The 25,511-nt window shown below is 38.0% G+C and overlaps 1 protein-coding gene across 4 annotated transcripts; it reads left to right on the top strand.

Annotated features, from left to right (window-relative positions):
• Positions 1 to 1,055: 1,055 nt before the first annotated feature.
• LOC122352679 (protein mono-ADP-ribosyltransferase PARP14-like) lies at positions 1,056 to 25,189 on the top strand. Of its 4 annotated transcripts, XM_043250202.1 has the most exons (18): positions 1,103 to 1,428; positions 1,695 to 1,813; positions 2,263 to 2,293; positions 2,503 to 2,706; positions 2,940 to 3,173; positions 3,293 to 5,449; positions 20,895 to 21,154; positions 21,302 to 21,538; positions 21,706 to 21,915; positions 22,009 to 22,117; positions 22,205 to 22,354; positions 22,458 to 22,520; positions 22,606 to 22,788; positions 22,909 to 23,115; positions 23,221 to 23,823; positions 23,953 to 24,101; positions 24,216 to 24,390; positions 24,479 to 25,189. In XM_043250202.1, exons 1-18 carry the CDS (start codon positions 1,251 to 1,253, stop codon positions 24,757 to 24,759), a joined length of 5,550 nt encoding a protein of 1,849 aa, XP_043106137.1. In that variant the 5' UTR covers positions 1,103 to 1,250; the 3' UTR covers positions 24,760 to 25,189. The 4 variants fall into 4 exon arrangements, with proteins under 4 accessions (XP_043106138.1, XP_043106139.1, XP_043106137.1 ...); XM_043250201.1 differs by lacking the exons at positions 1,103 to 1,428; positions 1,695 to 1,813; positions 2,263 to 2,293; ... (1 more) ...; positions 2,940 to 3,173; positions 3,293 to 5,449 and adding exons at positions 15,910 to 16,210; positions 17,215 to 17,333; positions 17,627 to 17,657; positions 17,884 to 18,087; positions 18,392 to 18,622 and having other exon boundaries at positions 18,729 to 21,154; XM_043250203.1 differs by lacking the exons at positions 20,895 to 21,154; positions 21,302 to 21,538; positions 21,706 to 21,915; ... (7 more) ...; positions 24,216 to 24,390; positions 24,479 to 25,189 and adding exons at positions 5,957 to 6,187; positions 6,390 to 6,599; positions 6,714 to 6,810; ... (4 more) ...; positions 13,459 to 13,665; positions 13,801 to 14,712 and having other exon boundaries at positions 1,056 to 1,428; positions 3,293 to 5,643.
• Positions 25,190 to 25,511: the final 322 nt, after the last annotated feature.

Raw genomic sequence — 25,511 nt, 5'->3', positions numbered from 1 at the left:
GTACTCTAAAGGTACTTGTCGCGACCTGCTGTCTGTTTTACTTTCATATTGTTGCTGTATTCAAACTTTGTTTAAAGAGCAGCTATGTATACAAAGTGAAAATAGCTGTTTTTTTAATGATATGCCATTTACACTGCCATTTTCTGGTACCACTAACGGTTCGATTAAAAGAACTCTGTCTAGGACAAGGCTAGGTAAGTTTATTTATATAGCACATTTCATACATGATGCTAATTCAAAGTGTTCTTCTTTCTTCTTATATAGAACCTTTTTGCCATAAAGGGTTATTTGGAGTTGAGTAAAGAACCCTAGTAAGAACCTCAAATAATTTTTTGACAGTTAACAACAATTCATTTTAAGATCTACTCACCTTTAACTGTCATAAGCGAAGCAAGCTGGGAACTATGAGTCTGCTGTAACTCATTCTGTGAATATTTGTATATATGTTTACACACATTCACATTAATGTAGAAACACGTACAGTATGTGCAATATGCGCACAATGAAAGGATAACATAAATTTTGTAAAATCTTGTCTTGGTGGAAGAGTATCATCTCACAGCAAGAACTGGCAAATACGATTGCATGATTCCATGAGGATGAAGTGCCCTTCATTCTGGGATTCATTCTCCCCTTTCCGTTTGTTGGACATCTGTAGAACTTGTTCAGCGTATGTCAGATGTTTCATTTTTTTGTATCAACGATATATTAAGATACAAAACATTTATAGAAATATTTACAATTGCTAAGATATTTGAAGCTAAGATTAATGAATAAACTTCCATAATAGCCTACAAGTAATTTCAAGTAAAAGTTTATTTCACATGGTACGTTAAAGTAAAACAGATGTACAACCATCCACTCATAATGCATTCTAAGCAGCCTATTTTAAAAAAAAAAAAATATATATATATATATATATATATATATATATATATATATATATATATATATATATATATAATGAATTGTTTAGAAGCGCTTAAAGCACTGCATACCCGTGACATCTAGTGGTCAAGACCCTGCAAATGCAGCCAGAATACAGAATAGTAACACGATAATCTTTCATACACCTGTACTTTTTTTCGTTTTGATACCATGTATAAACGCGGGAGGAGACTGGCCTGTATAAAGCGTTTCAGATGTTAAAATGATCTGAAACAGAAACGAAAGTGAAACGAAGCAGGAAGGCGTGATCTGGCTGTATAGACTGACTCCTATTCAATTCCACGTTGACCAGAAGGATCACGATGGAGGAATATCAGTATCCTATCGTTGTAGAGGGAAACTTGGAGTCTGAACACGCTACAACTGTGAAAAATAAACTTCAGATTCATTTTCAGAGTAAGAAGAAATCTCAAGGAGGAGACTGCGTCGTGCAATATGACAATTGCAACTCTGCTACTATTCTGTTTAAATCGTCTGACAGTAAGTGCTGAACACAACATCGTTTTGTGTTGACAAATAACACATTTTTATGTTGTTTCTGCATTTTATTTAGTAATGTAACCAAGCTGTGAAGACATTTATAGCGCGACAAACTTTTGAGAAACGGTGTAAGCTAGTAGAAGGCTACTAGCCTGTTTACTATAGCCTCCTATGTTAGGCATATAACTTATATATGACTTTGCTGTTTTGTGTTGTTCTTCTTTTAAAGTGTTGTATCTGACTAAATCTGATTGTTTGTGTTTAAGTCCGAGATAGCGTGCTTTCAAAGGCCGAACACATCATTACCATTGACAGTCAGCAAATCAAGCTAAAAGTGTACAAACACAGCAATGAAGCGGAAAAGACAGACGGCACTGCAAAACAAGTAAGACTTGTTAGGGTTAGGCAAATGAATTAGGATCACAACACGTTTAACCATTCTGTGTAAACCCCTTTATTAGACTACATTAGAAATGTAAAATAAAAAGTAAAAAAAAAAAAAATATATATATATATATATATATACATACACATATACATATACATATACATACTGTATGTATACATATATGTGTGTGTGTATATATATATATATATATATATATATATATATATATATATATATATATATATATATATATATATATATATGTTATATATTTAGATATTTTCAAAGATATTTTACTTTCATTTGACATTTAGTTTCTCTGAAAAGATGATCATGTCATTTCTCCAAATGGTTGGAAATGGCTGAAGAGACCAATTAACTAAACCTACTTAGATAGTTAAGCTAATTTACATAATTGTAAATACTTTATTCTTGTGTGGTTTTAGATGGTTCGAGGGTGTGGATATCAGGAACCAAGTAAGTAAACCATCTGGGCTTTGTTGTTGCAATTACATGCAATATTACATGCAATATTTTATTGGTTAATTTATTGTAGGTGTTTTAGTTAGGTAGTGGCTAATTGCACCATCTTTTTTTATGTTAACTGTATATGATACTGGTGACTGTACAACAGATAATTTGCATTGGGATTTAATAAATATGTGCCACTTTTATTTTGCCTAAAGATCAAAGTGCCTCTCAGACTGATGTGGATGTGAAGAAACCACATGAGTCAGGTGCTGTGGTCCTGGAGAACTTTCCACATGATGTTAAACGAGAAGTTTTGACTCTTTTGGTGGAGAACATCAGCAGACTTTCTGAGAATGACTTTAGCATGGAATTAATACCAGAATTACGAAAAGCAGTTGTGACCTTTAAAAATCCCAGTGGTAAGTTCTACTAAGTATCCATTTATTTGTATGTTTATTCATAATTAAACATGTTTAAGTGTTTGGGGTTTTTTTGCCTAAAAAGTTTATATAACTTAATTTTGACTACATGAGAAAAGAGTTTGTATAAGAAAATTACATTTTTGATATTATGATTATTGATATGATATTATGATAATATTTGATATTATTATTGTGACTTTATTACATTTTTCTGCTCCTTTTTTTTACAGCTGCAGAAAAATTCCTCCAGGACAGCAGGACACATGATAAATTCAAGCAGTATAATCTGAGGGCTTGTGCACTGGAGAGAAGCACATGTGTGCGAGTAGAAGATCTTCCACCTGAGGCCAACAACGATGAAATGCTGCTGGAACTGTATTTTGAGAAATGGGGCGGTCCAGTAGAGGAAGTTATCACAATTCCAGCAGAACAAGCAGCCATTATTATTTTTAAGGAGGAAGAAGGTAAATATGTGTGCAGCTGCTAATAGTATTTGCTGTTACTGTTCTACAGTTGCTAACACTTCTTTGTCTCATTTTGTCATCACCTATGTATTTATTCACTTTGCCTGTGACTTTTTCAGCCAAAGAGAGAGTTTTGAAGCAAGAGAATAAAATCTGTAATGTTCCAGTCAAGATATATCCCTACTTCAGATCACTTAGAACTGTATTATATGGTGGCAAAAGACCCCATCTGAAGCTGCCTGAACCTGTTACAGTCAGTGTACATCCTGGCATCAGGGACTTTATCCTCAAGAAAGGGCAGATTTCCTCCATTAAAGACCAAATGAGCTCACACTTCTGCCAAATAAACATGGACAAAGCTGACGTTTTGCTCAGTCCTGATCTAGCATTACTGAAACAGAAAGGAGTTACCAGAAGACACATTGATAGCTGGAGTGAAAATACCATTGATGCCTTCAAGAAACTCATCTCAAACTACACAACATCTGAGTGGCCTGTTACACCCACCTTGTGGTCTAAATTGGAGAGTGAAATGAGGGAATTAGTAAAAGATCAGGTATTTACAGATTTCGATGCCTCTAAAGGGGTGCTGACACTGGCAGGAATGACTCATGAGATAATTGGATTAAAACCCATTATGGAGAAAATGTTAGAGGGAGTAACATATCAGTTTGAGAGAAAGAAGAACAGTGTGACAGAGTACATGGACATTTCTCCTGCCGTGTACTCTCTGCTCAAACAAGATGGTCTGAAGTCTGTTTCTCCACATCTGCAAACTGACTACAACAAAAAAATGAACAGATTAGTTTTATCAGGGCTTAATACAGACATTATTGACATCAAAAATTGGGTTCTTGAGAAGAAAATAAATATCAAACAGAAGCACTTACAGATTGATCATTTAGTCTTGGATTTCTTGAGATCAGTGGATTGTGATGAAATGTCCAGAGATCTGTTCATATCTCATGGAATAACTGCTGTCTACACAATTGAAAATGGAAATGTTGTTGTGACTGGTAGCACAGAAAGAGCACTTAATGATGCAGAGAAGAGGATAAATACAGTTCTTATAACCAAAGACCTCACTGTAGAAGATCAGGGAGTCTTTGAAATGACAGAGTGGCAGGTTCTCAAAAAACAGCTGGAAAATTCATTCAATAGTTTCAAGAAGAGATCTGTGTTTATAAACCTTTCGAAGTGGAGAGACAAAGTAACAGTGACTGGGTGCAGGGAACAAGTGATGGAGGTCAGTGAGGATTTAGGACGGTTCTTTGAGAAGCACACTAGAATTGAAGAAACTGTTCAAGTAAAATCACTTGCAGTATCAGAATTCATAAAAGTAAGAAAATCACAAGACTGGCAGCATTATATTAAGTCTAATGAGGTGAAAATTAGTTTTGATCCAAAGAGACCCTGGATCAAGCTGTCTGGAAAGCACCAATTTGTCCAGTTGGCTGTCACTCTGTTTAAAAAGTTGGCAGATGATCTCTACACTGACACACTGATCATTAAAAAGGCAGGAGTAAGGAAATACTTCATGGAGCAGGGTAAAATGATGCTCTCAATGCAGTTTAAGGAAAATAAATTTATGGTGGTTTTTCAAGAAGATGATATGCTGGATTCAGAGGAAGTTGAGTTCACTAAAGGTAGTTTTGAAGACGTTGGCCAGGTCTCTTGTGAGGTTCGAATACCAGGTGGAGTAACTGTTACTGTCAGGAAGGCAGATATTTGCAAGATCAATGTTGATGCTGTGGTCAATGCTGCTAATGAAGATCTGAAGCACATTGGTGGATTAGCTCTAGCACTTCTCCAAGCTGCTGGACCAAGTCTGCAGCAAATCTGTGACCAACACACAAAAGCCAATGGACCTCTAAAGCCTGGAGATGCTATCATCACTGATGCTGGTCGTCTTCCCTGTAAATATGTGGTGCATGCTGTTGGACCTCGTTTCAGTGATTCAGACAGACGTAACACTGAGCAATGCCTGAGACGTGCTGTGAGGGAAAGTCTGAAAAGGGCATCAAGTAAAAACTGCTCCTCCATTGCAATTCCAGTTATTAGCTCAGGGATATTTGGTTGTCCTCTTGATCTTTGCACTGAATCGATTGCCAAGGAGGTGCATGAGTACATTGAATATCATAACCACAGAGGCTTCAATAGCACATTAACTGAAATTCACCTGGTTGACAATAATGTCAGTACAGTGAATGCCATGACTCAAGCTGTCAGAAAGGAGTTTGCTGCTTATAACCCCAAAATGACTTTCCCTCATGAAGATAAATCCCATGGGCATAGTGACTATGTACATTATGGCCATGGTCGTGAAGACTACAGCCAAAGTAACCAACAGTTTGAACGTCCCAAAAGCCATGAAGGACAATCACCCTCAATGTTAAGTGTTCTTGAGACCAAGACTACACAAGAAGGACTAAAAATCATTCTGAGTAAAGGGAACATCCAGGATGCACATGTAAGTTATTAATAATAATGGAAAAAAAAACAATAAAATAAAATACACTTAAAGGGATAGTTTATCCAAAATCAAAAGTCTTGTTATGTCGTTTCCTGTTCATTAAGTTAATCCAAATATATATATATATATATATATATATATATATATATATATATATATATATATATATATATTATTTTTTTTTTTTTCTGAACTATCCTGATCTATGAGCTATAAAAAAGGTTATATACCACTATAAGTATAGTGACATATTGTAATCAAAGGATGGCCAATTCCTTCAAAAGAAATGTCTGATTTGTTTCTCCTACAGGCTGATGTCATTGTAAACACTATATCAGAAGATCTGGATCTCAGTAAAGGTGCCGTCTCCAATGCACTCCTTCAGACTGCTGGTCATCAGCTCCAGTCAGAAATCACCAGAGCTGCTCGCTCAAAGAATGTGAATTATGGTGAAATGGTCATCACAAATGGTTATAAACTGAAATGTCAAAAAGTCTTCCATGTAGTTTGTCCATTTTGGAAACAAGGCTCAGGACACAAGGTGAGAAAAATAATAAAATATAAAATTGAAATTGAAATTTAACGAAGTTGTTAATAGCTCTGGCTTGATATGTAGGTTTCCCTAATTTTCTTTAAAGAAATATATATATATATATATATATATATATATATATATATATATATATATATATATATATATATATATTTTTTTTTTTTTTTTTTTTTTTTTACATTTGAAAAAGGTACTCATTCAGATCATTAGAGATTGCCTAAAAAAAGCAGAAACCTGGAGAATGGATTCAGTCGTCTTCCCAGCGATCGGGACTGGGAATCTTGGCTTTCCTAAAGATCTGGTGGCCAAAATCATGCTGACAGAAGTCCAGGAATTTAGGCCTACAAACCTTAAATCAGTAACTGTGATTGTGCACCCTTCTGACAGAGAGAGTGTAGAGGTGAGGGTCAAAACTATGTTCAAGAACCATAAGAACACAAACAGTATGACCGATGTATGTATTTTTATTTTAAACTCTAAACGTGCTATAATATTTTTGTGTTTTACCTCTTAGTGCTTTACCAGCATCTTTAGACATGGGATCCAGGGTCAGACACATCAATATGAATGGCCTAAAAATAACAATTCAGGAAGATCAGTTCAGAAATCTGGTAATACCTTCTGATGTTTTGCTCATTTTTAAGTACATATCTTTTTAAGTTAAAATATTTATTCTAATAACAAAGATACGACACAAGATATATTTAAGATATTGACAAAGTGGTAGAGATTTTCCATGCATTCTCATGTTTTTCTTTAGAGTTTGGTGTCTCCTCTCCCTCTCGTGGAGTGCATATTATGCAGCTGCATCAGGTGACTCTAAAGGTTTCTTCAGGAGACATAACTAAAGAAAAAATTGATGCCATAGTCAACTCCTCAAATCAGACATTTTCACTGAAAGCAGGTTAATACAACATTATTACAGTTTTTACTTTCTATTTTAAATCACATTTACGTCTTACCCGTTTCAGTGAATTGTTTATCATTTCTGTCACATTCAAATAGAATTATACAATTTCTCTTTGTAATTCAGGAGTATCCAAGGCCATATTAAATGCTGCTGGAGTAAAAGTGGAAAAAGAATGTTCAAAGATTGGTTTGTATTCTTTTCAATTTACCGTTTTTTTATGGACATTATTTATTTATTTATTTGAAATAATACTTTAAGATATATCCTAATGAATTTCATAAACGTTTGTAAATGTAGTGTACATGTTCCAATAGTGAAATCATCAAAAACACAGCAAACAGAGATTGTGTAACGGTTCTGCTTTGAGTGGGGATCGACCCAGGTCTACTAGACTCAGTGCTCTGTGTAGACAGGCTGAGCTAACTTCCCAACAAATGAATTCAGGTGCAGAGGTAGCAAAAGCCAGAGTCAAAAAGTCTTCAAAAATAAATCAAACTTTACTTGAGGAAAAGTCCAACAAAACAGGAATCAGTGACTCCAATAAACAGGGAAAAACAAAGTAGACATGATAGTCAAAAACATAAACTCAAGACAGACTTATCTCACAGTTGACACTGGAAACCAAGGCTCAAGACTGAACAAACAAGCATGGCACAAACTCATTAAATAGTGCTGAACACAGGTGTCACCTATCAGGGCAAGCGAAGGAGCAGTTCAGCAGAAGCCTGAGAGAGGCGCCACCTGCTGACTAGGAGGTGTATTACAGTCCAGTGGTGAACTCTTACAGGAGTCCCTCTTCTAAGAAGCGGCTCCTGACGTTCTCTTGATGGATTCTTTGAGAACGGTGAAAAACTGAAATAAGCTCAGGGTCCAAAATGTCTCGAGCCGAACCCATGAGCGCTCTTCTGGTCCATAACCCTCCCAGTCGACCAAATACTGCACTTTTCCACGGACCAGGCGAGAATCCACCAGCCTGCGCACTGTATAAGCTGGTTGTCCGTTGATGATACGGGCAGCTGGGGCAGGCCTTTGAGCTGGGGACAGAGAAGAAGAAACAACAGGCTTTAATCGAGAGACATGAAGCGTTGGGTGGATCCTCATGGATCTTGGAAGCAGTAGGCGGTAAGACACTGGATTTATCTTCCTGAGGATCTTAAAAGGGCCAATATAACGTGGAGCCAGTTTGCGAGATTCCACTCGCAGCGGAAGGTCTCTGGTGGACAGCCACACCCTTTGACCTTGTGAAGCATTGGTCCCAGCCTCCGCCTCGGTTTGATTGTCTCCGCTGTTGTTGAGAAGCTTTCAGTAGAGCTGCCCGTGCCTTCTGCCAGGTCTGTCGACAACGTCGAACCATTTGAGCAGCAGCTGGAACACATACTTCAGGCTCCTGTCCAGGGAACAAAAGAGGAGGAAGCCATTCTGGCACTCAAAAGGGGACATGCCTATGGAAGAATGGTAGAGAGTGTTATGTGCAAATTCTGCCCAAATTAATCGAGAGCTCCAAGTGGTCTGATTATCTGCTGCTAAGCATCTCAAAGTCTTCTCTATTTCCTGATTCACCCTCTCTGTCTGCCCATTAGACTGGGGATGGAAACCAGATGATAGATAATGTGTGACCCAATGATGCGGCCAAAAGCCTTCCAGAAAGCGGGAGGTAAACTGAGAACCTCTATCAGAGACCATGTCCTGGGGGAAGCCATGAATCCTAAACACATGCTGCATTAGAAGCTCTGCAGTCTGGCTTGCAGTGGGAAGTTTAGGTAAAGGCAATAGATGACAAGCCTTAGAAAATCTATCCACTACCACCAGAATGGCTGTATTACCTTGAGATTTAGGTAGACCTGTGACAAAGTCCAGAGATATGTGTGACCATGGATGTTTAGGGATAGGGAGGATGCAGTAGTCCCTGAGGGTGGGTTCTGGGATCCTTATTCTGGGCACACACAGTACATGCAGCAACAAAAGTCTTGACATCCTCCTGCAGCTTTGGCCACCAAAACCTCCTTCGGATAAGTTTGCATGTTCTAGTAGCCCCAGGATGGCCAGAAGGGGGGGAAGCATGTGCCCACTGCAACACATCAGAACGTAGTTGATTAGGTACAAAGAGGCGTCCTGGTGGACCATTACCTGGATCTGGCTGCTGGTTTTGGGCTTTCTTAATGGCTGCCTCCATGCCCCACTGGATAGCTGCTACTATTCTGGTGGTGGGTAAGATGGACTCTGGCTTGGACTCCTCCTCTGGCAGGTCAAATTGTCTCGAAAGTGCATCTGGTTTAGAATTCTTGGATCCTGGTCGATAGGAAAGAACAAAATCAAACCGGTTAAAAAAACAGAGCCCAGCGGGCTTGGCGGGAGTTTAACCTCTTGGCTTCCCTAATATAGGTCAGGTTTCTGTGGTCTGTCCAGATAAGGAATGTATGCTTGGCCCCCTCCAGCCAATGCCTCCACTCCTCTAATGCCACCTTTACTGCCAACAGCTCCCGGTTTCCAATATCGTAATTCCTTTCTGCCGCAGTAAGTCGACGGGATAGATAAGCACAAGGATGAAGCCTGTTGTCAACCCTGGCTCTTTGGGACAACACTGCCCCAACCCCCACATCTGAAGCATCAACCTCCACTACAAAGGGCAACTCGGGATCTGGGAGAGTTAAGATGGGAGCAGGCGTGAAGAGCCGTTTCAGCTTATTGAAAGCTTGGTTGGCTTTCCCTGTCCACAAGAATGGTTGGGCAGATTTCTTGGTGAGGGCTGAAAGAGGTTCAGCGACTGAGCTGAAATTCCTAATAAACCTTCTATAAAAGTTGGAAAATCCAAGAAAGCGCTGAACTTGCTTAACAGAACAGGGCTGGGGCCAGTCTTGCACTGCACGCACCTTGCCAGGATCCATCTGGAAACTGCCCTTAGATACGATAAAGCCGAGGAATGGGACTGAGGACACGTGAAAGTCGCTCTTTTCTAGCTTGACAAAGAGGCTGTGTTTCAGTAACTGAGAAAGGACCTGTCTAACATGTTGTACATGTTCTTGATAGTTACATGAAAAGATGAGGATGTCGTCTAGGTAGACAAAAACAAACTTGTTCAGCATATCCCGTAGGACATCATTAATGAATGCCTGGAACACAGCAGGTGCATTTACTAGGCCAAAGGGCATCACCCTGTACTCATAGTGGCCCGTTGGGGTGTTAAATGCCGTCTTCCACTCATCACCCCTTCGAATCCTGACAAGATGGTAAGCATTTCGCAGATCTAATTTAGTAAAAATGGTGGCACCCTGCAGGATCTCAAAAGCAGTCGTCATCAGGGGCAAGGGTAGCGATTCTTAATAGTGATGCGGTTAAGGCCCCTGTAGTCGATGCAGGGCCTGAGGTCACCATCTTTCTTTTCAACAAAAAAAAACCCCGCTCCAGCAGGTGAGGTTGAAGGACAAATGAAACCATTGTCCAAGGCTTCCTTGAGGTACTTGTCCATGGCAGTCCTCTCAGGGGCAGAGAGGAGTAGAGTCTACCTCGTGGTGGGCATGCTCCAGTTACCAGGTCAATGGCACAATCATATGGTCTGTGTGGAGGAAGGGAGGTGGCTCGGGACTTACTGAAAACCTCCCTCAGATCAGCATACTCTAAAGGAACTCGGGATAGCTCAGATGACTCAATGCTAACTTGAGGTAACTCAGGACGAGAATCCAAGGATCTTAAAATTACAGGTAAGGGAGTCCTTGAAGGTTGGGTAAGTCTTGTTTGAGGATCTCAGGCCCCGTGGAGTGTGTAGACAAAGGCTCTGGGTGTGCCTCAGGCATCTCGGGAGAATGGCAAAGAGGGGTAGAAACACAACAGTTAGTTCCCCAACTTTTAATAGCCCCTTTAGACCAGTCAATGTCTGGGTTATGAGAAGTTAGCCACGGAAATCCAAGAATTAAGGGGAGCCCTGGTGACTGTATCAGATAGAATCTCATTAATTCTTTATGACTGCCAATCTCAAACTGAAGTAATGATGTGCAGTGACTAACCTGTCCTGACCCCAGAGGTCTGCCATCTAGAGCTGTGATCATTAGAGGGTTTTGAAGAAGCATGGATGGAAGGCCCAAGCGTCTGGCAACGTCTAAGTCCAAAAAATTTCCAGCTGCCCCAGAGTCGATGAAAGCACCAAGTTGGTGATGCTGGTTATTGTGAAAGATGGTGGCTTGGATTGTAGCTCCCGAGGTCGCAGGATGGGAGAAGATTTTTACACTCGTTCCAGTCCCCCCTTTCCTGGACGAGAACTGGCTTTTCCCGACAATTCTGGGCAGTTGGATCGGAAATGGCCAGCTTTGCCGCAGTACAGACAGCGTCGTTCTTTCATCCGCCGATCCCTTTCAGTCTGAGTTAATCTGGTTCTACCTAGCTGCATGGGTTCCTCCAACTCATTGGATTTCCAGGGTGGTTCAACAGCATTGAAGGGTTCTTGAGGGCGATACACTCTGGTCTCCCGACGTCTTTCATTCCTTCGCTCCCGGAGCCGATGATCTACCCGGATAGACATATCAATGAGAGATTCTAAATCTGGAGCAGGATCTCTAAATGCTAACTCGTCCTTAAGCTCGGGAGACAATGCTTGGTAGAACGTGGCCTTCAAAGCTTGCTGATTCCATCCACTCTCTGAAGCTAGTGTGCGAAACTCAATTGCAAACTCTGCCACACTCCTAGTGCCCTGAGAGAGCTGAAGCAAACGATAATCCACATCTCCTGTACTGGCTGGATGGTGAAAAACCCTCTTCATCTCCGCAATAAAGCTTTCACAATCTGTAGTGAGTGGTGATCCTTGGCCCCACAAAGCTGAGGCCCAGTCTAATGCCTTTCCAGTGAGAAGGGTAATGATGTAGGCCACCTTGCTACCCTCCGTAAGGAAGCTACTAGGTTGTAGTTGAAATATCAGTGTGCACTGTGTGAGGAATCCACGGCACCTTTCTGGATTGCCATCAAATCGTTCTGGTGCTGGCAGTTTGGGTTCTGCCAGGAAACTGCTAGCGCTGCAGCAGGATTAGCCGGAGGCTGCTGGGGTTCTTGACCTGCAGTAGCTGTGTCTTGAGCACTTAGGCGCTGAAGAATCTCTGTAAGAACCTGCTCATGTTGCTGAATGGCTGCAGCTTGTCCTGCTATGGCCGCCAAAATCCGATCCACATTGGAAGGTGGTGAAGTCTCCTCTGCTGTATTCATATTTCTGGTTCAGTCTTGCTGTAACGGTTCTGCTTTGAGTGGGGATCGAACCCAGGTCTACTAGACTCAGTGCTCTGTGTAGACAGGCTGAGCTAACTTCCCAACAAATGAATTCAGGTGCAGAGGTAGCAAAAGCCAGAGTCAAAAAGTCTTCAAAATAAATCAAACTTTACTTGAGGAAAAGTCCAACAAAACAGGAATCAGTGACTCCAATAAACAGGGAAAAACAAAGTAGACATGATAGTCAAAAACATAAACTCAAGACAGACTTATCTCACAGTTGACACTGGAAACCAAGGCTCAAGACTGAACAAACAAGCATGGCACAAACTCATTAAATAGTGCTGAACACAGGTGTCACCTATCAGGGCAAACGAAGGAGCAGTTCAGCAGAAGCCTGAGAGAGGCGCCACCTGCTGACTAGGAGGTGTATTACAGTCCAGTGGTGAACTCTTACAGATTGTGACTTCAGCCGGGCAGCTTCCATGTGGAAACATCATCCATGTTATTGGACGAAATAGTCCATCTGAAATTAAGGATGTTGTTTTGTCTGTTCTGGAGTTATGTGAGGCACGCCAGATTACTTCTATTGCCTTCCCAGCTCTTGGCACTGGTAAGACACATTGTGTGATTTTATATTTTACATAAATTAACATAATGAGTTTTGTTACTTTAATTAATTAAAACTAGGGCTGTCAAAATTGTGTTATTTGTGTGATGATTTATTTATTCATTAATTTTAGTTTAATTATTTGTTGTGATCTCCACAATAACAGACCTTTAAATTCACCTTGTCATGCAAACTACATAATTATGAATTATGTATAATTCATTTTTCTTTTTAATTTAAACTTTTTTAACTACGGTAGACATTTCAAGCTTTTGAAAGCATTCTTTAAGTAGCTGGTTCATTGTTGTGATGGCAAAAAGTGCATCCTGCTTATTTAGTTTATGTAAAAAAAAAAATATATATATATATATATATATATATATATATATATATATATATATATATATATATATATATATATATATAAGAAATATATACCCAGTGCTTGAGTTTGATTAATTATTATTATTTGTTTTAAATAAAAAGTACAGTACTGATATTGTGTGTGAATTATTGACTACTCTTTTAATTTTATTGCCTCTAATTCTTTAGGTCAGGGAGGTGCAAATCCAGCTAATATTGCAGATGCAATGGTTGGTGCAGTTGCTGACTTTGTGAAGAAAAACAAAGCAGTTCATGTAACATTTGTGAAGTTTCTTATATTCCAAACGGACATGGTGGAAGACTTTCACCAAAGCATGATCAGAAGATCTGGTGAGAAAGTAGAAGAGGATAAAAGTACATTTACCAAAATGAAAGGTCAGTGCATAGAATAAAAAAAAAAAGTATGATAGTCCATTCTTATTTTTTTGTCAAATGCAGTGATTGATTGTTCTATTTTTCTTTTCAAACATGTACCTGGATAAAAATACTTTTTTGGGGGTGAAAATTCAGAATCTCACAGAAATGAAGAGTTTGTAATGGTAGGTCAAGAAATTGAGCCAGCTGTGTTTCAGCTGTGTGGGGAGACACCAAAGGACCTGAGTGAAGCCAAAGACATGATCAACAGCATGATATTACGAGAGCATGTGAGCATCCCAATCCGTGATCCAGCCATTGCTCATTTCACCAGGGAGGATGGAGAAACACTGAACGCCATGCAGAGGGAGCTCTCAGTCAGTGTCCGGCTTGAGAAGAAAGGTCAGGACTCTGTGATCACGCTGGAGGGTCTCACAAGTGATGTTCAAATTGCAGACAGACGTATTCAAGACATTATCCGCAGAGTAGAAAAGAACCGAAACCGCAGAAGTGAGGCTTTTTCGATTAGCAGTGTGTTTAAGTGGCAATATCAGGAGAATGGACAGAGCTTTAAAAATTTTGATGTTTTGACCAATTATGACCTGGAACAGGCCTTTCAGAGGAAACAGCCTACAGTGAAAATCAAGATTAGCAATGATGAATATGAAGCTAATTTAATTCGCAAAGTGGCCATGAATAGCAAAGGAAGGATCGAACTGAAAAGACTGGAACTGTAAGGAGAGTTTGTTTAATAATTAAGACATTTGAATAGAATGGTACTATTAGAATGGTACAAAGATTACTTACTCTACGTTTGAAGGATTTTTTAACTTCTTGTCTGGAGTAGCACATATATATTTTTAATTGCTCTGAATATAAACTAAATGTTTATTCTTGCCTTTTGATTGAAAGAGAACAGAACAATGCACTTAATGAAGAACTTCATAAACAAAAAGGAGGAACTGGAAGATAAAAAAACTATTACAATGCCTGGTCATAAATGCCTGTACCCTGCTAGTCTAATTCTTGTGGTTTTAATAAAGAAGTAAAGTCTTGTTTCTCCTACAATGGGCTCCGGTAGTGCTGATCTCTATAACAGTGTGACCGACAACACGACCAACCCAACCATATTTATGAACTTCAATGACGTACAAGCATATCAGGATTAACTAATTATCTTACAGTAATTATTATGAGATCTCAATTTCTGTCAGCTATTGTTTTTGTTGTTGCTGTTTCTGAGAACGAAATAATTGCAACTATGTAAACGCCACAATTAACATACAGTTTCATGCTATTACATGTTAATTACATGTTGTCACATGACCCATATTTTCCATGGTAAAGACTCATACAGAGGCATGTAGATGGAGCTAGTAAAGTATAGGAAGAAACACAGAAGACCAACATCAGAAGTACATTGTTTTGTGATTTTATGGTGTATTCAAATTAAAAATATTGCAATTTATATTGACATAAACAATTAGGTTAATGTACATACCTTATTAATTTACTATTGTCACATGGCCCACATTTACCATGGTAAAGACCCAAAAAGCAGCATGTAGATGAAGAGAGTCAAGCATAAGAAGTAACACAGAAGACCAGTATCAGAAGTGGATTTATTATATGGTTTATTGGACTGGAAATATGCTAGCTTTATTTTATAATACATGCTGAACTTATTGTGCATACCATGTTAATTAATTTGTTGTCACGTGACCCACATTTACCATGGTAAAGACTCAAAGGAGGCATGTAGATGAAGAGAGTCAAGCATAGGAAGAAACAGAAGACCAGCATCAGAAGTACACTGATTTTATGACGTATTTAAACAAAACCTTTTCTGATTTTATTCAAAAACATTGTAAACATTGGCGTCTGTGTTTAATTCAGAGATAATTTAATTATTTAATTATTTCTTGCATTTCTGTATAGATTTTAAATGAACATGACTGCAGATTAATGTGCATTTTGCATTATTACAGTGTTACACACGGTCTGCTGTTGTCATCCTACCAAAGACCTCCAAACTAGCACAACGCTCAAGCATATAGTCCAGAACTGACTTTCCCGATTAAGTAGTCATCAACAGTCAAGCATGGATAGGACCATATAGACCTGTATCAGAAATACATTGATTTGAAGGTTTATTCAGATGAAAAATATTTTAGAATAAATATTTGTTGCCTAATTGTCTGGTAATCCAAAGAAAGTACCCACGTAAGTAACTGTAGATTTAAATGCTATGTTATTTATCCGACTCGAAAGATACTACTAATGCCCGACACTCTCGGTTTACGCAAAAACGAAAGTGAAAGTGAGGGCGTGATCGGCTATATAAACTTTGACTCGCAAGTCACTTCCTTGTTGATCAGAAGGATCGCGATGGACGAATGCTATCCCATCGTTGTAGAGGGAGACTGGGGGCCTGAACACGCTAAAAGTGTGAAAAATAAACTTCAGATTTACTTCCAGAGTAAGAAGAAATCTCAAGGAGGAGACTGCGTCGTGCAATATGATGACGGAAGTAGCTCCGCTAAGATTCTGTTCAAATCGTCTGACAGTAAGTGCTGGACGCAAAAGCTTATGTTGACAATTTTTTTCATAATTTTGATCAAACTTCCCTGACGCCTATTTCAGGATGAAATACAAAGTTCGACAAACTGTCGCTAAATTATAAAATCTATCAATCTTAACGCTCAAATCGGCCTGTAATAACCGGCTAACAAGGCCAGCGGACATGTGGTGAATAGATGTAAACATTAAACATACGTGGCAAAACAGTTTTATTAGGGTTATTTTAAAAAAACTGCCCTTAGATTAAACAAAAAAACACATCCACACACACAATGATAACACAATGTGTCATTGTTACATGAAGTAAAACGTATTGTTTAACCCCTTAAATACAGGTATAAAGTATTTTTATAGTATTTTTTATACAGATATTTAAAAAGTGCATTTACGTAATATTTACATAATAAACATAGGCCTACACACTTAGATATACTATATATATATATATATATATATATATATATATATATATATATATATATATATATATATATATATATATACACTGTTGTATCTCTCTCTTGAAATGACAGAACAGTTCTCAACATTCAAGAGCCACCAGAACAAAGTAAACGATGACTCAGAGGCAACACTTTTATGGAAAGCAGTTGGGGCCAAAGGCCTTTAAACAAAACGTATGAAATTTCATGGTGTCATCATCCGTGTTAATGTGCCAATTTTTAATGTGTTGTTTTGAACGGTAAACAAGCACATTCTGGTTGTGTTATTATTATGTTTCCTTGCATGTAAAGATGCACAGTTTTGCCTTCAGACAAAGATGAACATGCCTCTCATCTCACACACATTATTTCATGTTCTGAAACATGAATAAATCTGGGATAAATAGATCAGCCATTTAAACAAACCAAAGTTAATCACTGCATTATATTAACATTCGCTTATATCACATAATATGATATACAGTAGATTACTGTGTTCCTTTCTAAGTGTTTTGACATATCTGATTAAGTCTGAATGTTTGTGTTTAAGTCCGAGATAGCGTGCTCTCAAAGGCCGAACACATCATTACCATTGACAATCAGAAAATCAAGTTAAAAGTGTACAAACACAGGGATGAAGAGGAACAGGCAGACAGCACTGGACAACAAGTGAGTAAACTTATTACAAAATACTGAATTAGGACCACAATGCCTTTAAATCAAACCTCAGAAGATTAAACCCTTTAGATGACACAAAGTCATTATATAAATAAACGGAATATAGTCTATCATAAAAATAATTATGTTTTATGGTGGCGATATATCTATATTTAAGAGTGTCACTAAGAAAATGGTTGTCATTTTTGTATATTGTTTAAAAAAAGAGTAGAGAGAGTAAACCTGCTTGTTTAGCTCTTCATTTACATCATTGTAAATGCTTCATGCCATTCATGTGATTTCAGACAGAGCAGGCATGTGGATATCAGGAACCAAGTAAGTACATCATCTGATCTTTGACCTCTGCTTACTATATGTCATCTAGTTTGATTACGTTATGTAATTGTGAAAGTAGTAATTAACATGCATTTTTAATGGTAAATATATAAGCTATGTAGTTAATTGTATTTTAACTATTGCTGACACTGCTAGCAGACTTTATACAAAACAATATTTAACACTGAGATTCAATAAATATGTACCACTTTTACTTTGCCTAAAGATCAAAGTGCCTCTCAGACTGATGTGGATGTGAAGAAACTACAAGAGTCAGGAGCTGTGGTCCTGGAGAACCTGCCGGAGGATATTAAACAAGAAGTTTTGACTCTTTTGGTGGAGAACATCAGCAGACTTCTCGAGAATGACTTTAGCATGGAATTTATACCAGAATTACGAAAAGCAGTTGTGACCTTTAAAAATCCCAGTGGTAAGTTTTCCTGTATAAAATATACCTTTGAATTTTTTTATTATAGTTGAAACATCTTATTAATAATGTTAATTGATTATTAAATGAAATGAAAAGAAATTAAATGTATTGTTGATAACATAACATTTGGGGTATTTGTATTTGAGTTAAATTATTATTTATTTTATTTTTAGCATTATATCTTTAATATTTTGCTTGTACGTAGTTGTATTTTGTTGTTATGGTTTGATTACATGTGTTTGGCACTTTCAGTAAAATTTAGTTTTGAAAAAAATTAAAATAAAATAAAAGTGCAACTTAACAGCTACAGAACAGTTCCTTGAGGACAGCAGGACAAATGAAAAATTCAAGCAGTATAAACTGAGGGCTCGTGCACTGGAGAGAAGCACATGTGTACGAGTAGAAGATCTTCCACCTGAGGCCAATAACAAGATGCTGCTGGAACTGTATTTTGAGAAATGGGGCGGTCCAGTAGAGGAAGTTATCATAATTCCAGAAGAACAAGCAGCCATTATCATATTTAAGGAGGAAGAAGGTAAATACATTTGCAGATGCTGATAATGCTTACTATTACAGTTAAGTAAATCTTGTCAGCATCAATGCATTGATTCACTATACCTACATCTTTCATCCTTTTTCAGCCAAAGAGAAAGTTTTGAAGCAAGAGAATAAAATCTGTAATGTTCCAGTCAAGATATATCCCTACTTTAAATCACTCCAAACTATCTTATATGGTGGCAGAAGACCCCATTTGAAGCTGCCTGAACCCGTTACAGTCGGTGTACATCCTGGCATCAGGGACTTTATCCTCAAGAAAGGGCAGATTTCTTCCATTAAAGACCAAATGAGCTCACACTTCTGCCATATAAACATGGACAAACCTGAAGTTTTTCTCAGTCCTGATCCAGCATTACTGAAACAGAAAGGAGTTACCAGAAGACACATTGATGGCTGGAGTGAGAATGCAGTTGACGCCTTCAAGAAACTCATCTCAAACTACACAACATCTGAGTGGCCTGTTACACCCACCTTGTGGTCTAAATTGGAGAGTGAAATGAGGGAATTAGTAAAAGATCAGGTATTTATAGATTTGGATGCCTCTAAAGGGGTGCTGACACTGGCAGGAATGACTCATGAGATAATTGGACTGAAATCCATCATAGAGAAATTTTTAGAGAGAGCAACAAATCAAATGGAGAGAGAGAAGAACAGTGTGACAGAGTACATGGACATTTCTCCTGCCATGTACTCTCTGCTCGAACAAGATGGCCTGAAAAGTGCTAAGGCTGTTTCTCCAGACCTGAACATTGACTACAACAAAACAAATAACAGATTAGATTTATCAGGTCTTCATTCAGAAATTCTCATGTTCAAGAATTGGGTCCTCGAGAAGAAAATAAATAAGAAACAGAAGCACTTACAGACTAATAGTTCAGTCTTGGAGTTCTTGAGATCAGTGGATTGTGATGAAATGTCCAGAGATCTGTTCTTGTCTCATGGAATAACTGCTGTCTACACAATTGAAAATGGAGATGTTGTCGTGACTGGTAGCACAGAAAGAGCAATTTCTGAAGCAGAGAGGAGAGTGAATACAATTCTCACAACCAAAGAACTCACTGTTGAAGATCAGGGTGTCCTTCAAATGCCAGCATGGCTGGAACTCAAAACACAATTGCAAGAATTGTTCAATACTTCCAAAAAGACATCTGTAATTATATATATATCTAAACAGAGAGACAAAGTCATAGTGACTGGATTTAAAGAACCAGTGATGGAGGTCAGTGAGAACTTAGGATGTTTTATTGAGAAACACACTAGAATAGAAGAAACAGTTCGTATCAAATCACATGCAGTGGTTGAATTCATAAAAGTAAAAAAATCACAAGAGTGGCAGAATTTTATTAAGTCTGATGAGGTGAAAGTTTGTTTTGAATCAAAGAAACCCTGGATCAAACTGTCTGGAGAGCGTACATTTGTCCAGCCAGCTGTAACTCTGTTTAAAAGGTTGGCAGATAATCTCTACGCAGACACACTGATCATTAAAAAGGCAGGAGCAAAGAAGTATTTCATGGAGCAGGGTAAAATGATGCTCTTAATGCTAATGAAGGAAAAAGGATTTACAGTGGTTCTTCAGGAAGATGATATGCTGCATGTGGAGGACAATGAATTAACTCAAGCTAGTTTTGAAGACGTTGGCCAGGTTTCTTGTGAGGTTCGAATACCAGGTGGAGTAACTGTTACTGTCAGGAAGGCTAATATTTGCAAGATCCATGTTGATGCTGTGGTCAATGCTGCTAATGAAGATCTGAAGCACATTGGTGGATTAGCTCTAGCACTTCTCCAAGCTGCTGGACCAAGTCTGCAGCAAATCTGTGACCAACACACAAAAGCCAATGGACCTCTAAAGCCTGGAGATGCTATCATCACTGACGCTGGTCGTCTTCCCTGTAAATATGTGGTGCATGCTGTTGGACCTCGTTTCAGTGATTCAGACAGACGTACCACTGAGCAATGCCTGAGACGTGCTGTGAGGGAAAGTCTGAAACAGGCATCAAGCAAAAACTGCTCCTCCATTGCAATTCCAGTTATTAGCTCAGGTGTATTTGGGTGTCCTATTGATCTTTGCACTGAATCGATCGCTAAGGAGGTGTGTGTATATACTGAATATCATAAACATAAAGGCACTAATAGCACATTAACTGAAATTCACCTGGTTGACAATAATGTCAGTACAGTGAATGCCATGACTCAAGCTGTCAGAAAGGAGTTTGCTGCTTATAACCCCAAAATGACTTTCCCTCATGAAGCTAAACCCCATGGGCATAGTGACTATGGACAAATCTATCATGGAAATGGTCGTGAAAAATATGATCAAACAAACAGAGATTTTGAAATTGCCAAAGGTCATGATAATAGAGACTTTGAAGATGATGCACACTGGAGAAGAGAAACTTCAAGCTATGGTGGCAGACCAGATGTATCTGAAGGACTGAGTGTTCTTAAGACCAAAATTACAGAAGAGGGACTAAAAATCATTCTGAGCAAAGGGAACATCCAGGATGCGAGTGTAAGTGAATATTAGATCACTTTAGTTTGTTTTGGCTGCATGTCAGTAAAAAGAATCATACAAATCTTAACACAAGAACACTTCTTAAGATATTATACTGGAAGATTCCTCTCCCTTTACAAGTGTATCATTTTGTTTCTCCTACAGGCTGATGTCATTGTAAACACTATATCAGAAGATCTGGATCTCAGTAAAGGTGCCGTCTCCAAAGCACTCCTTCAGACTGCTGGTCATCAGCTCCAGTCAGAAATCACCAGAGCTGCTCGGTCAAAGAATGTGAATTATGGTGAAATGGTCATCACAGTTGGTTATAAACTGAAATGTTGCAAGGTCTTCCATGTTGTTTGCCCATTTTGGCACGGTGGACAAAACTCTGCAGATAAGGTGAGACATTTAATCAACCTAAATCAAATGCATCTAATCTAAATGCAATTAATCATTTTTATGTTGAATTTAAATTGGATAATGCAAATGTGTCCCACATGTAACCTATGTATTTACTTTATTTAAAAAATTAAAGATAATAAATATATTCATCTGCATTTTAAAAGGTACTGATTAAGATCATTAGAGATTGCCTGATTACAGCAGACACGCAAGGAATGGCTTCAGTCGTCTTCCCAGCGATTGGGACTGGGAATCTTGGCTTTCCTAAAGATCTGGTGGCCAGAATCATGCTGACAGAAGTCCATAAATTTAATTTCAAAAACATTCAAGAGGTAACTGTGATTGTGCACCCTTCTGACAGGGAGAGTATAGAGGTGAGTGAGAAAATTTTTGATAAAACTTTGATATTCTAGTTAAGTTGCTCATCTTAAATGTTACCTTGTGTATTTTTGTGCTTTATCTTTTAGTGCTTTACTAGCATCTTTAGACACGGGATTCAGGGTCTCGCAATAAAAGGAGCACATCAATATCTCATCCCTAGATCAAATCTTTTAGCCAAATCAGCTCAGACCTCTGGTAAAACTTTGTCTGAAGTCCATTACACTATTTCGTTGTTGTCAGAGAAAACATGTTGAACTGAATATATTATTTTTTTATAATAAGGGGTCATTGGCAAAGTCTCCACTCGCTCTCTTGGGGTGCACACTATGCAGATGGGTCAGGTGACTCTGGAGGTTTCTTCAGGAGACATAACTAAAGAAACAACTGATGCCATTGTCAACTCCTCAAATCAGAAATTTTCTCTGAAAGCAGGTTAATATAACTTTACATACACTGGTACTCATTTTGGTTTCCTTTAAAATTAATTACACAAAGAGAATTACAATGTAAGTGCCACTTTTCATTTGTAATCTAGGAGTATCCAAGGCCATTTTAGATGCTGCTGGAGTGCAAGTTGAACAAGAATGTTTACAGACAGGTTTGTATTTTTAAATTAGCCATTTCTTTATACTGAAACAGATAATAAGATTAAGATGCTAAAGGTAAACCTGTTTTTCCAATAGTGGGATTATTAAATACACAGCAAACAGAGATTGTGACCTCAGCCGGGCGGCTTCCATGTGGAAACATCATCCACATCATTGGACGAAATAAACCATCTGAAATTAAGGATGTTGTTTTGTCTGTTCTGAAGTTATGTGAGGCACGCCAGATTACTTCTATTGCTTTCCCAGCTCTTGGAACTGGTAAGACACTTTGTAAATTTTCTACACTTAGTAGTTACAGTATACTGATCATGTATTTGTTTTGCTATTATTATTGTTGTTATTTTACTTCTCTGGGTAAATATGTCTCTAACCCTTTAGGTCAGGGTGGTGCGAAAGCAGCTGATGTTGCAGAGGCAATGGTTGATGCTGTTGTTAATTTTGTAAGGAAAAAGAAACCGGTGCATGTACGGCTTGTGAAGTTTCTTATATTCCAGACAAACATGGTGGCAGACTTCCATCAAACCATGATCAGACGATCTGGTGAGAAAGTAGAAGAGGATAAAAGTCTGTTTACCAAATTTAAAGGTCGGTAAAAGAAAATAAATTTATGCTATTTACATCTGTTTACAGTATGTGAATATCTTCAATAAACAATAACGGATCCCTCTTTTCTTTCTATTAAACCTGCAGATTTATTGTGGGGAATTCCAGACTCTCCTGCAAATGAAGAGTTTGTAGTTGCTGGGGAAGTAATTGAGCCAGCTGTGTTTCAGCTGTGTGGGGAGACACCAGAGTACCTGAGTGAAGCCAAGGGCATGATCAAAAGCATGATATTACAAGAGCATGTGACCATCCCAATCCATGATCCAGCCATTATTCATTTCACAAGGGAGGATGGAGAATTGCTAAGCACTATGCAGAGGGAGCTCACAGTCAGTGTCCAGCTTGAGAGGAAAGGTCAAGACTCTGTGATCACGCTGGAGGGTCTGACAAGAGATGTTCACACTGCAGAGAGTCGTATTCGAGACATGATCAGAAAGGTGGAAAGAAATGAAAACCGAAGGCGTGAGGCTTTTATCATTAGCAGTATAGTTCAGTGGCAATATCTAGAAAATGGACAGAGCAAGAAAAACTTTGATATATTGACCAATTATGACCTGGAGCAGGCCTACCGGAAGAGACAGCCAACAGTGAAAATCAAGATTAATAATGATGAATATGAAGCTAATTTAGCTCGCAAAATAGCCATAAAAGGGAGTCTGAGGATTGAGCTGAACAGAGTCAATTTGGAAGGTGAGATGATTTTATTAACAAAAAACAAAACAGCTGGTCATTACCGGGATAAAGATGACTGTTTGTCTTTATAGGACATTGATTTTGAAGGCCATCAAAGATTATTTTGGGTCATATTTCTGTTCACAGATGCAGCTCAAAGCCCTTTGCCTTCACACTGGGAGGACATGAAAGGACAGGCAGTTGTTCTTGTAAAACTCACAGCAGGCTCAAAGGAATATACAGAAGTTGAGAAAGAGTTCACAAGCACCGGACTATCTAGTAACAGCATCATTAAAGTAAGATGAAGCTGAGAAGGAGGAGTAATGTATATTTATACTTTTAAAATGTTCTGCTGTCTAAATTTTGTACAATCGTGTAATGCTATTTTGTTCATTTTCATTTGCTTTCAGATTAAAAGAGTCCAAAATAGTGCACTTTGGAGAAGCTACATGATCAAAAAGCAGGAACTGGAAGACAAAAACAAACACAAAAACAACGAAAGGTGTCTCTTCCATGGCACTGGCCCTGATAAAACAGATCAGATTAACAATCACGGCTTTAATCGCAGCTTCGCTGGCCAGCATGGTATCAGTTAAACTCTTCATAAACTTTATTTGGACTTTGTATCCATTTGTCTTTATAATCAAGTCTTTTGTTCTTGTTCTGTTTTTAGGAGCCATGTATGGGAATGGTTCATATTTTGCTGTGGACCCACAATACTCAGCTCAAGGGTATTCTAAACCTGATGCCAAAGGACACAAACGCATGTATCTTGCCAGGGTGCTTGTTGGTGATTACATTCAAGGAAAACAAGGCCTTCCTGTTCCCCCTGCGAAGAGCTCCAGTAGTGCTGATCTCTATAACAGTGTGACTGACAACATGACCACCCCATCCATGTTTGTGATCTTTAATGATGTGCAAGCTTATCCAGAATACCTAATCACCTTCCAGTAATGATTATGAGAACTCAATTTTAGTCAGACAGTGTTGTTGTTCTATTTTGATAAAGTTGAAAACAATATAGGAATTACAAAAAAATGTTAGAACATCTTTTCTGTGTAAATAAAAAAAAAACAAATAACTTTATAGGTTTAATCAGCAACTGTTTGTTTTTATCCTGCTAATTTAACATTGAGTAAAGCCTACTAAAGAAATTGGGTTCAAGCTGTAAATTTCTGAATATTCAGTAGGTAACATTAAATTTAACAAAAGTTTTGACTTAAATCCCATTTAGCAAATAAACTATTCTTTGTGGCCCACTTTAAACATTTCAGATAAACCTTGTTTTATGTTACTAATTACACTACATCTCTATAATGTTTTTAGATTTGTGTTTATGTGAAGATTTTTTTAATAAATAAACTTTGTTCTTACAATCACAAAACTGTAATTGTAAAAAGTATTGTTTTGGTGATTATGACAGTCAGATCAGCTGTCTCGTTGATTTATAAATATTACATCTTGTTTATTTAATTTATAAAAAGTTGTCTAAAATAAATTATTTTTATGCACATGAAAATTCAGTAGAAATGTATACAAGGCTCTTATTCCACCGGAAATGCTGCCCCTGATCTCCACTATAATGCAAGGCTGATATGCTTTAATAGTCAAACCTTATTTTCTTTATTTATGGGTTTGACATGAATAACCACACAAAAACGAATTATATAAAACTGACTTGTTTTAAAAAAGTATGGATATAATTT

This window comes from Puntigrus tetrazona, chromosome 10 (genome assembly GCF_018831695.1).
Source record: "Puntigrus tetrazona isolate hp1 chromosome 10, ASM1883169v1, whole genome shotgun sequence".
NCBI lineage: Eukaryota > Metazoa > Chordata > Actinopteri > Cypriniformes > Cyprinidae > Puntigrus > Puntigrus tetrazona.
The sequence above is the reverse complement of the archived record's forward strand: the minus strand, read 5'-3'. Positions and strand labels throughout refer to the sequence as shown.

Excerpts from the sequence above, each read along its gene's own strand:
- LOC122352679 (XM_043250201.1), top strand. The coding sequence starts at position 15,925 with ATGCCCGACACTCTCGGTTTACGCAAAAACGAAAGTGAAAGTGAGGGC. Across the intron at positions 21,916-22,008 it reads CTGACAGGGAGAGTATAGAG|TGCTTTACTAGCATCTTTAG; the intron begins GTGAGTGAGAAA and ends TTTATCTTTTAG. Across the intron at positions 22,789-22,908 it reads TTTCCCAGCTCTTGGAACTG|GTCAGGGTGGTGCGAAAGCA; the intron begins GTAAGACACTTT and ends CTAACCCTTTAG.